The 12887-nt window shown below is 44.7% G+C and overlaps 1 protein-coding gene across 2 annotated transcripts in view; it reads left to right on the top strand.

Moving 5' to 3' along the window:
* dock2 (dedicator of cytokinesis 2) overlaps positions 1 to 3236 on the top strand; it is a 150745-nt gene extending 147509 nt beyond the window's left edge. For both annotated transcript variants that reach the window (XM_045724005.1, XM_045724004.1), the window contains exons 44-51: positions 299 to 475; positions 710 to 793; positions 916 to 1053; positions 1317 to 1444; positions 1586 to 1775; positions 2375 to 2480; positions 2581 to 2729; positions 2904 to 3236. In XM_045724005.1, coding sequence (XP_045579961.1) covers positions 299 to 475; positions 710 to 793; positions 916 to 1053; positions 1317 to 1444; positions 1586 to 1775; positions 2375 to 2480; positions 2581 to 2729; positions 2904 to 2975 — 1044 coding nt within the window. In that variant the 3' untranslated portion in view covers positions 2976 to 3236. The remainder of the gene's footprint in view (positions 1 to 298; positions 476 to 709; positions 794 to 915; positions 1054 to 1316; positions 1445 to 1585; positions 1776 to 2374; positions 2481 to 2580; positions 2730 to 2903) is intronic.
* Positions 3237 to 12887: the final 9651 nt, after the last annotated feature.

Below are 12887 nucleotides of genomic sequence, written 5' to 3'. Positions count from 1 at the left end.
CTCTCTCTCTCTCTCTCTCTCTCTCTCTCTCTTTCTCTCCCCCTGTTTCTCTCTCTCTCTCTCTCTCTCTCTCTCTCTCTCCCTCTCTCTCTCTCTTTCTCTCCCCTGTTTCTCTCTCTCTCTCTCTCTCTCTCTCTCTCTCTCTCTCTCTCTCTCTCTCCCCTGTCTCTCTCTCTCTCTCTCTCTCTCTCTCTCTCTCTCTCTCCCCTGTCTCTCTCTCACTCTCTCTCTCTCTCTCCCCATCTCTCTTCCTCTCTCTCTCTGTGTCTCTCCCCGTCTTTCTTTCTCTCTCTGTCAGACCACCATCAGTCCTCTGGAGAATGCCATAGAGACCATGGAGAGCACAAATGACAAGATCCTCACCATGGTCAACCAATACCAGGCCGACGACACCCTTCCCATCAACCCCCTCTCCATGCTGCTCAATGGCATCGTGGACCCCGCTGTCATGGGGGGCTTCGCCAAGTACGAGAAGGTCAGAGTTCATCCATCCAGCAATCCATTCGTCATCCCCTTACTCCTGCCCAACTCGTACATTGCAGAACAGTATTCTGTGTGTTTGGCACAAGCTGAAGTAGGAATAGAATATACTATACAATAAACTGGATGTTTTGTGAAGAACATACATTTGTCTTCTTCCTATCTCAACCCAGGACTGTTTAATACATGAAAGAGCAGCACATTTCAATGATATCTCTCCTCTCCCCAGGCCTTCTTCACTGAGGAGTACAACCTGCAACACCCAGAGGCCCGAGATAAGTTGGATCGCCTCAAAGACCTCATCGCATGGCAGGTACTGTACACACACACGCTACACACTCACATACAGTACAGAAACACATGCACACACACACACGTATGCACGCCCACACACATACACACACACATTCTTTTTACAGTTTACCTCTCTTGCAGATCCCATTGCTGGGGGGAGGGATCTCTCTACATGGGAAGAGAGTGACAGACGACCTACGACCTTTCCACGAGCGCATGGAGGAGTGCTTCAAACACATGAGGAAGAAGGTGGAGAAGGAGTACGGCGTGAGGGACCTGGTAAGAGAAAGAGAGGGAGAGAAAAGGAGAGTGTTTGCGCGAGGACTGAAATGCTAGCTGCAGGGAACTGCCTGGTATCTTGGGCAGAGGAGAATATCTGTCTGAAAAAGAGTGTTATGAAAAGAGCTTTAGGAATGATGCTGGCTATGCCAAAGCTTAGCTCCTGTTTGTGAAAAGCATTGTCATTCTCTCTTTCATTCAACGTCACCTTTGACCTTTTTCTCCATCCTTCTTTTTTCCTCTTCGTCATCCCTTGTTCTTAGCCGGATATGGATGAGAGGAAGTCAACTCGTCCGCGCTCTGTCCTTCGCTCCTTCCGTCAGTCTGTCATCTCCATCTGCTCCCTCCAGGGGTCTGAGTGTGGGACCCCCACCAAACCTTACCCAGACAGGTAACACACACACACACACAGGCACACGCAGCTGCATGGACGCACGCACGCAAACACTCAGATGAAACCCACACAGATGGATGCAAACACGAACACATATTTAACAACACACACCTTACCCTCGCCCCTCTCCCTCCCCAGTGGTCTCCCTGACACGTTGTCCCCCCGGACCCCCACCCTGCAGCGCTCCAGTGGGAGTATGAGCATGGGGGAAGAGGGAGGGGCTGATGGGGAGGTGAAACTCAGGAAGTCCAAGAAGAAAAGGAAGAGGAGCAGCATGATCTTCATCCCAGAGGAGAGAGACAGGACCAACACACTGGACAGCAAACGGGTGAGAGACATGGAGACATGGAGAGAGAGAGACAGAGACAGAGAAAGAGAGAGAGAGACAGAGACAGAGAAAGAGAGAGAGAGAGAGACAGAGAAAGAGAGAAAGAGAGAGAGAGACAGAGAGTGAGAAAGAGAGAGAGACAGAGACAGAGAAAGAGAGAGAGAGACAGAGACAGAGAAAGAGAGAGAGAGAGAGACAGAGAAAGAGAGAAAGAGAGAGAGAGACAGAGAGTGAGAAAGATGGAGACAGAGAGAGAGGGTGAGAGAGGAAGAAAGGAGTAAGGGATGAAATTGAAAGAGCGAGTGGGACAAAAGTGTGCAAAGCTGTCATCAAGGCAAATGGTGGCTACTTTGAAGAATCTCAAATATAAAATATATTTGGATTTGTTTACCACTGTTTTCGTGAATACATGATTCCATAAGTGTTATTTCATAGTTTTGATGTTTTCACTATTATTCTACAATAGAAAAAACAAAATAGAGAAAAACCCTGGAATGAGTAGGTGTGTCCAAACTTTTGACTGGTCCTGTAGATACAGACTCCTGCTTTATGTCAGTATCAGTGAGTATCCCTGCTCTCTGTTCTCTGCCTCCCTCTAGCTGTCCAAGAAGCAGGAGTTCCGCAGTGACACCAACCTGTCTGAACCCTGTCAGGGAAATGACTCTCTCACCAATGTCAACTCCAGGTCTCTGCCTGCTATTACAGGTAACACTCACAAACCTATGCACACGCATGACCGCACGCACGCACACACGCATGCACATATGCACACTCCCTCTCACACACACCCTCTGCCTGTTCACAGGTCTGTCTCTGTCCGTGGTCAACGGTAGTGAGGAGGCGGAGTCAGCCCGGTCCAGGAGGGACAGTAAGAGCATGTCTGTGTGTCTTCCTGGTGACCGTACCGCTGACAGACGCTCCAAAGGGGTTATCAACCTGCTGTTCGGGGCCAAGGTACACACACACACACACACACACACACACACACACACACACACACACACACACACACACACACACACACACACACACACACACACACACACACACACACACACACACACACACAACAACCATTAGGCAAGTTGTGTGTTTAATCTAGATGTATGGTTGTCTATGTTCCCACAGAGCAACAAGTCTGAGCAACAGAAAGACAAGTTGTGTACTGACCCAGGCAACAAGAACGTCAGTCATTTCTAACAGCCGTCCATCAAGCATGATGTACCCTCAGTGCCTTTAAACCTGCTCTGCTTTGAATGCCAGTCGACACAAGGGGTTGTTGCCCTGCTGGAAACTGATCAGCTTTTTCATCAAGACTTGTTTGCGCTCACGCAGGCACATACACACATAGTGAGGGAGACGGAGAGACACAGACTTGATCTCTGATGAAATTCTGCGTAGCATGCTTTCACGCTTCTGCTCTCACATCTTTTAGAATCAATAAAAAAACATTTTCATTGACTGGCTTCTTTTAGTAATGTAACTCGCAAGCTTTCAAATTTTATTCAACTTATGAAACAATGAGTAAAAAGATATCCAATGTTTGACAGGGTAGGGTTTTTTTTCAAAGCACATCCTGTTAACAGTTTAATGTGACTCTCAGAACATAATGGATTAATGAATTGAGATTATGGATGATGTCCCAAAGCTCATTAAGAGCCAACGGCCAAAAGATCATGGCTTTATTTCAATAAATAGTAAAAACACAAACAGAAGCCATTACAATAATACGGAGCGGTACATCTGTTCAATAAATCAATATGTATGTCATGTAAATGACCTACAGTCGTGGCCAAAAGTTTTGAGAATGACACAAATATTAATTTTCACAAAGTCTGCTGCATCAGTTTGTATGATGGCAATTTGCATATACTCAGAATGTTATGAAGAGTGATCAGATGAATTGCGATTAATCGAAGTCCCTCTTTGCCATGCAAATGAACTGAATCTCAAAAAAACATTTCCACTGCATTTCAGCCCTGCCACAAAAGGACCAGCTGACACCATGTCAGTGATTCTCTCATTAACACAGGTGTGAGTGTTGACGAGGACAAGGCTGGAGATCACTCTGTCATGCTGATTGAGTTCGAATAACAGACTGGAAGCTTCAAAAGGAGGGTGGTGCTTGGAATCATTGTTCTTCCTCTGTCAACTATGGTTACCTGCAAGGAAACATGTGCCGTCATCATTGCTTTGCATAAAAAGGGCTTCACAGGTAAGGATATTGCTGCCAGTAAGATTGCACCTAAATAACCATTTATCAGATCATCAAGAACTTCAAGGAGAGAGGTTCAATTGTTGTGAAGAAGGCTTCAGGGCACCCAAGAAAGTCCATCAAGCGCCAGGTCCGTCTCCTAAAGTTGATTCAGCTGCGGGATTGGGGCACCACCAGTACAGAGCTTGCTCAGGAATGGCAGCAGGCAGGTGTGAGTGCATCTGCATGCACAGTGAGGTGAAGACTTTTGGAGGATGGCCTGGTGTCAAGAAGGGCAGCAAAGAAGCCACTTCTCTCCAGGAAAAACATCTGGGACAGACTGATATTCTGCAAAAGGTACAGGGATTGGACTGCTGAGGACTGCGGTAAAGTCATTTTCTCTGATGAATCCCCTTTCCGATTGTTTGGGGCATCTGGAAAAAAGCTTGTCTGGAGAAGACAAGGTGAGCGCTACCATCAGTCCTGTGTCATGCCAACAGTAAAGCATCCTGAGACCATTCACGTGTGGAGTTGCTTCTCAGCCAAGGGAGTGGGCTCACTCACAATTTTGCCTAAGAACACAGCCATGAATAAAGAATGGCACCAACACATCCTCTGAGAGCAACAACTTCTCCCAACCATCCAGGAACAGTTTGGTGACGAACAATGCCTTTTCCAACATGATGGAGCACCTTGCCATAAGGCAAAAGTGATAACTAAGTGGCTCGGGGAAAAAAACATTGATATTTTGGGTCCATGGCCAGGAAACTCCCCAGACCTTAATCCCATTGAGAACTTGTGGTCAATCCTCAAGAGGTGGACAAACAAAAACCCACAAATTCTGACAAGCTGCAAGCATTGATTTATGCAAGAATGGGCTGCCATCAGTCAGGATGTGGCCCAGAAGTTAATTGACAGCATGCCAGGGCGGATTGCAGAGGTCTTGAAAAAGGGTCAACACTGCAAATATTGACTCTTTGCATCAACTTCATGTAATTGTCAATAAAAGCCTTTGACACTTATGAAATGTTTGTAATTATACTTCATCATTCCATAGTAACATCTGACAAAAATATCTAAAGACACTGAAGCAGCAAACTTTGTGGAAATTAATATTTGTGTCATTCTCAAAACTTTTGGCCACGACTGTACATAACCAAGATAAAATCAACAACAATTTTGATTTCTTATCAAATCAAAGTTTGTTGGTCGCATACACAGTTTAGCAGGTGTTGTAGCTGTGCAGTGAAATGCTGATGTTACTAGCTCTTAACAATGCAGTGAAATGCTGATGTTACTAGCGCCTGACAATGCAGTGAAATGCTGATGTTACCAGCTCTTAACAATGCAGTGAAATGCTGATGTTACTAGCTCCTGACAATGCAGTGAAATGCTGATGTTACCAGGTCTTAACAATGCAGTGAAATGCTGATGTTACCAACAGTGAAATGTCAAATCATTCAAATAGAAATGATTGAAACATAAAAACAGACCATGCTGTGTCTGTGCAGTAAAAAAATTAGTCTATTCATTATAATGAATTAGCTATGAAATTACATCTGGCTATCATATCTCAATATTATGGCCCTTACTATCTCAATATTATGGCCCTCACTATCTCAATGTTATGGCCCTCACTATCTCAATATTATGGCCCTCACTATCTCAATATTATGGCCCTTACTATCTCAATATTATGGCCCTCACTATCTCAATATTATGGCCCTTACTATCTCAATATTATGGCCCTCACTATCTCAATATTATGGCCCTTACTATCTCAATATTATGGCCCTTACTATCTCAATATTATGGCCCTTACTATCTCAATATTATAGCCCTTACTATCTCAATATTATGGCCCTTACTATCTCAATATTATGGCCCTTACTATCTCAATATTATGGCCCTCACTATCTCAATATTACAGTGTTTCTCACATCTCCATTACCTTCAAGGTCCAATGCAGCCATTTGTTTTCATCTCAATATCAAATCATTTCTGGGTAACAATTAAGTACCTCATCGTGATTGTTTAAAAAAAAAAATGTCAAAAGGCCTCCTACATGTCGCTGCTATCTAAGCCACTGCATCGCAGTGCTTCAGGCATCACTACAGATCTGGGTTTGATCCCAGGCTGTGTCACAACCGGCTGTGACTGGGAGTCCCATAGGGCGGTGCACAATTGGCCCAGCATCGTCCTGGTTAGGGGAGGGTTTGGCCAGGGGGGCTTTACTTGGCTCATCGCGCTCTAGCGACTCCTTGTGGCTGACTGGGCGCCTGCAGGCTGACTCAGTTGAATGGTGTTTCCACCGACACATTGGTGCAGCTGGCTTCCGGGTTAAGCGGGCGGGTGTGAAGAAGTGCGGTTTGGCGAGTCATGTTAAGGGGGACGCATGACTCAACCTTCGCCCCTCCCGAGCCCGTTGGGGAGTTGCAACGATGAGACAAGATCATAATTGGGTATAACGAAATTGGGGAGAAAAAAAAAAAATGTCAAAAGAAACAAAAATTGTTTCTTAGCAAAAATACATTTCTCAAGCTAGAATTTTGCTAGGATTGTCTGGGAGTGGTCTGAGTGGCGAGCAGAAAACTAGCAGTTATTGACAGAGAGGTTTAAAACTCTCTTTCATGTTGGTCTATTAACTCATTTCCTGCCATGTCACCAGGCAGGCCAAAACTCCATCCCACCAAAACATGCTGAAATTTCAGACCATCTTTTCAAACAGCTCTTACACTAAAAGGGCATTATCATCATTTCCGCTGCTCTTGGAAAATGATCTCTGATCTGAGGTCAGTGTAAAGGGAAGTGGTTGACTCGTGGTTTCCTGGTCACCTTAGTGTTCTCCTCAGACAGGGTGAGTCTGTGGTGGGCTGAGGCGGGGTCCAGTGTGAGCTCACAGGCATCTGAAAGCAGGAGGAGAGTGTTAAATTAATGAGTAAATGAGCAATCAACAGTCCTGGTCTGATCCGGTGCTCTCTACCATGTTCCACACTGTGAGACATTTCCTCAGCCCTGGTCTGATCAGGTGCTCTCTACCATGTTCCACACTGTGAGACATTTCCTCAGCCCTGGTCTGATCCGGTGCTCTCTACCATGTTCCACACTGTGAGACATTTCCTCAGCCCTGGTCTGATCCGGTGCTCTCTACCATGTTCCACACTGTGAGACATTTCCTCAGCCCTGGTCTGATCCGGTGCTCTCTACCATGTTCCACACTGTGAGACATTTCCTCAGCCCTGGTCTGATCTGGTGCTCTCTACCATGTTCCACACTGTGAGACATTTCCTCAGCCCTGGTCTGATCTGGTGCTCTCTACCATGTTCCACACTGTGGGACAAACATAGATGGAGAAAGTGATTAAGAGACACAGAGTCCCCATGAATAATGAAAGGAAATAATGACCATTATTAACCTTGGGCCATATTTACTTCAGAGTCTCCAATCCACAGCGTGGATTCTCCAGTATAACAGAGAGCAGCTTCACTCATGAGTGTCCTGGGTGATTGTAGCTCAGGTCCAGCTCTCTCAGGTGAAAGGGGTTTTAAAGCAAAGCTATAGCCAGAGAAGCACTGCCTTTCTCTGTGACTCTACAGCCTGACAAGCCTAGAGACAAAAATGTGATTACATAATGAGATATAAAAATACACCAAGTAATACCTTTGTAATCATTTTTCTCTCTCAGTTCATTCAGTATTAGTCCTGTGCCCCTACCCCAGTGTCTGTAGTTGACAGTATGGATCATCCAGTCCAGCAGAGAGCAGTGTTACTCCACAATCCTGCAGGTCATTGTCTCTCCACTCCAGCGCTCTCAGATGAGAGAGAGGAGATCTCAGGGCTTTGGCTCTCCTCTGTAAGACTACCCCCTCCAATCCTGTAGAAAAACGGGAGGGAAATCACACTGATTCTGAGTCATTCAAGCACAAGTACACACACACTTCCAAGTCACCATAACCTAATTCAGTCATAGCAGCTAACACCATCAGACCATCACTCCTCCCTGGTGTTTGTTTTATTGGAGGGAATTCCAAAGAGTAATGAAGGAACTAAAAGGCCATGTGTGACTTACCCTATCCTCTGTAGTTTACACTGGGAGCTCCCCAGTCCTTTACAGAGCTGCCACAGGCCTGAATCCTGCATGTCATTGTTGCTTAGCTCCAGCTCAGTCAGATAGGAGTGTGGAGCCTGAAGAGCTGCAGCCAAAATGGTGTTGCTAGCCATGGTGAGATCACACCCTGACAAACTGGGGAAGAAACCATCAAGAGGAAGGTGATGATGATGATGATATGACTTCATGGTATGCTATCCTTTCAGCTATCAGGTTATGTCTATTACCTGTGACTTTCCGTTGCTAAAAATAAAGAAGGTCAAGCTAAAGACTCGTCTCAGCCTCTCCAGTCTGCAGTTCTAAGTCATCAGTCCAGCACGGAGCAGCAGACCACCTGAGTCCTGCAGGGGGTTGTAGCTGAGGTACAGCTCAGGGATGAGTTGACTGACCGAAGGGCACAGGCCACAGTCTCACAGTCCCCTCTCAGGTTACAGCCATCCAGTCTGCAGGAATAGTTCACATGTACATAGTACAACGTATAGGGCCGGTTTCCCAGACCCAGATTAAACCTACTCCTGGGTACAAACTATCACGGCTTAAGACCCAGATGGAAACAGGAGACAAATGGCTGTGAGACTTAGGTGTAATTCTAGATAGAGTTGAAGTCAGAAGTTTACATACACCTTAGTCAAATAAATTTAAACTCCGTTTTTCACAATTCCTGACATTTAATCCTAGTTAAAATTCCATGTCTTAGGTCAGTTAGGATCACCACTTTATTTCAAGAATGTGAAATGTCAGAATAATAGTAGAGAGAATGATTTATTTCAGATTTAATTTCTTTCATCACATTCCCAGCGGGTCAGAAGTTTGCATACACTCAATTAGTATTTGGTAGCATTGCCTTTAAAGTGTGTAACTTGGGTCAAACATTTTGGGTAGCCTTCCACAAGCGTCCGACAATAAGTTGGGTGAATTTTGGCCCATTCCTCTTGACAGAGCTGGTGTAACTGAGTCAGGTTTGTAAGCCTCCTTGCTCGCACATGCTTTTTCAGTTCTGCCCACACATTTTCTATGGGATTGAGGTCAGGGCTTTGTGATGGCCACTTCAATACCTTGACTTTGTTGTCTTTAAGCCATTTGTCACAACTTTGGAAGTATGCTTGGGGTCATTGTCCATTTAGAAGATCCATTTGTCACTAAGCTTTAATTTCCTGACTGATGTCTTGAGATGTTGCTTCAATATATCCACATCATTTTCCCTACCTCATGATGCCATCTATTTTGTGAAGTGCACCAGTCCCTCCTGCAGCAAAGCACCCCCACAGCATGATGCTGCCACCCCCGTGCTTCATGGTTGGGATGGTGTTCTTCGGCTTGCAAGCCTCCCCCTTTATCCTCCAAACATAACGATGGTCATTATGACCAAGCAGTTCTATTTTTGTTTCATCAGACCAGATGACATTTCTCCAAAAAGTACAATCTTTGTCCCCATGTGCAGTTGCAAACCGTAGTCTGGCTTTTTTATGGAGGTTTTGGATCAGTGGCTTCTTCCTTGCTGAGCGGCCTTTCAGGTTATGTCGATATAGGACTCGTTTTACTGTGGATATAGATAGTTTTATACCTGTTTCCTCCAGCATCTTCACAAGGTCCTTTGCTGTTGTTCTGGGATTGATTTTCACTTTTTGTACCAAAGTACGTTCATCTCTAGGAGTCAGAACGCGTCTCCTTCCCGGTATGACGGATGCATGGTCCCATGGTGTTTATACTTCCGTACTATTGTTTGTACAGATGAAAGTGGTACCTTCAGGCATTTGGAAATTGCTCCCATGGATGAACCAGACTTGTGGAGGTCTACAATTTTTTTTCTGAGGTCTTGGCTGATTTCTTTTGATTTTTCCCATGATGTCAAGCAAAGAGGCACTGAGTTTGAAGGTAGGCCTTGAAATACATCCACAGGTACACCTCCAATTGACTCGAATGATGTCAATTAGCCTTTCAGAAGCTTCTAAAGCCATGACATAATTTTCTGTAATTTTCCAAGCTGTTTAAAGGCACAGTCAACTTAGTGTATGTAAACTTCTGACCCACTGGAATTGTGATACATTGAATTATAAGTTAAGTAATCTGTCTGTAAACAATTGTTGGAAAAATGACTTGTGTCATGCACAAAGCAGATGTCCTAACCGACTTGCCAAAACTATAGTTTGTTAACAAGAAATTTGTGGAGTGGTTGAAAAATGAGTTTTAATGGATCCAACCTAACTGTATGTAACCTTCTGACTTAAACTGTACATGAAAAGTGGGATGTATACAGAGAGTGCGGGGCAACAGAAGGCGAACAGCAGAGGGCTTAAGGACAGCCATACCCTCTGCCTAAGACGATAACGGGGAGCAGGGGTCCGGTGGCGGTCCGCCTGTCGTCCATACCTGGAGGTGGTCTTGAGAAGAGCAGCCCGGGCTCTCTTCCAGGTACGGCGACAGCGACGGATGAACATCTGGGCAGAACGTATGCTGACCTCTTCCTCTCGTTCCGGAAAGGGCGGGGAATGATATCCCAAGGAACACTCGAAAGGCGAGACACCCGTAGCAGAACAGGGTGTTGTGGGTATATTCCTCCCACACAAGTTGCTGGCTCCAGGTGGTGGGATTGGTGGAGACGAGGCAGTGAAGAGTTGTCTTCAGGTCCTGATTGGCTCATCTGGAGATGAAAACCAGAGGACATGCTGGCTGACGACCCAATGAGGGTGCAGAGCGCCTTCCATATAACCTCTCTGGGCTAGGTGGGATGAAATCGTCCCACCTACTCAACAGCCAGTGGAATCCCGTGGCGCATTATTCAAATACCTTAGAAATGCTATTACTTCAATTTCTCAAACATATGACTATTTTACACCATTTTAAAGACAAGACTCTCGTTAATCTAACCACACTGTCCGATTTCAAAAAGGCTTTACAACGAAAGCAAAACATTAGATTATGTCAGCAGAGTACCCAGCCAGAAATAATCAGACACCCATTTTTCAAGCTAGCATATAATGTCACATAAACCCAAACCACAGCTAAATGCAGCACTAACCTTTGATGATCTTCATCAGATGACAATCCTAGGACATTATGTTATACAATACATGCATGTTTTGTTCAATCAAGTTCATATTTATATCAAAAACCAGCTTTTTACATTAGCATGTGACGTTCAGAACTAGCAAACCCACCGCAAACTTCCGGTGAATTTACTAAATTACTCACGATAAACGTTCACAAAAAACATAACAATTATTTTAAGAATTATAGATACAGAACTCCTTTATGCAATCGCTATGTCCGATTTTAAAATAGCTTTTCGGTGAAAGCACATTTTGCAATATTCTGAGTAGATAGCCCAGCCATCACGGGCTAGCTATTTAGACACCCACCAAGTTTAGCCCTCACCAAAGTCAGATTTACTATAAGAAAAATGTGATTACCTTTGCTGTTCTTCGTCAGAATGCACTCCCAGGACTTCTACTTCAATAACAAATGTTGGTTTGGTTCAAAATAATCCATAGTTATGTTCAAATATCCTCTGTTTTGTTCGTGTGTTCAAAACACTATCCGAAGGGTAAAGAAGGGTGACGCGCCCGACGCGTTTCGTGACAAAAAAATTCTAAATATTCCATTACCGTACTTCGAAGCATGTCAACCGCTGTTTAAAATCAATTTTTATGCCATTTTTCTCGTAAAAAAGCGATAATATTCCGACCGGGAAACCGTGTTTACGTTCAAAGAGAGAGAAAATAAAAACATGGGGTCGCCTCGTGCACGCGCCTCAGTCTCATTGTCGTCTGATAGACCACTTACCAAAGGCGCTAATGTTTTTCAGCCAGGGGCTGCAAAGACATCATTCAGCTTTTTCCTGCCTTCTGAGAGCCTATGGGAGCCGTAGGAAGTGTCACGTTACAGCAGAGATCCTAAGTTTTCAATAAAGTGACTCAAGTAGCCCAAGAAATTGTCAGACAGGCCACTTCCCGTAAGGAATCTTCTCAGGTTTTTGCCTGCCATATGAGTTCTGTTATACTCACAGACACCATTCAAACAGTTTTAGAAACTTTAGGGTCTTTTCTATCCAAAGCCAATAATTATATACATATTCTAGTTTCTGGGCAGTAGTAATAACCAGATTAAATCGGGTACGTTTTTTATCCGGCCGTGCAAATACTGCCCCCTACCCCCAACAGGATAATGGGGTGCAGGTATTCAAATAAGGAAATGTGTTTTATTGAATTTTCTGTTTGCTCAGGCAAAGTTGTCTATTTGGCTAACAAGGAGGAACAGGGTCAAAGGTGGGGGGATAACAGACCCTTTACTATTATTTAATGGTGTGGTCTTTGCGTGCCTTAGGGTGGAATAGAGAAGAGTTTAAAACACAGTGCTGAAGTCACATTTGTGTTTTAACTTGAGTCACTGTCCGTGTCCCTTTCAGCAGAGAATGAATAAGGTTTAGATACATTAGATAATGTATATACAGTATAGGCAGAACTGAGTAACAAATGTTATTTTATCTGTTCCCAGTACAGAGCACTAGTTGAATACCAATAAGCAGATATTAGCTGCACTGCCTTGAGTTACCTGTATTACTGGCACAGCGCTCTGCCTGTCTGTCTCTCTGGTACAGCTCTCTCTCTGTCTGTCTGTCTCTCTGGTACAGCTCTCTGCCTGCCTGTCTCTCTGGTACAGCTCTCTGCCTGCCTGTCTCTCTGGTACTGATCTCTGCCTGTCTGTCTGTCTCTCTGGTACATCTCCCTGCCTGTCTGTCTCTCTGGTACACCTCTCTGCCTGTCTGTCTCTCTGGTACTGCTCTCTGCCTGTGTGTCTGTCTCTCTGGTAC

This window comes from Salmo salar, chromosome ssa09 (genome assembly GCF_905237065.1).
Source record: "Salmo salar chromosome ssa09, Ssal_v3.1, whole genome shotgun sequence".
NCBI lineage: Eukaryota > Metazoa > Chordata > Actinopteri > Salmoniformes > Salmonidae > Salmo > Salmo salar.
This window is presented reverse-complemented; position numbering and strand designations above follow the sequence as displayed.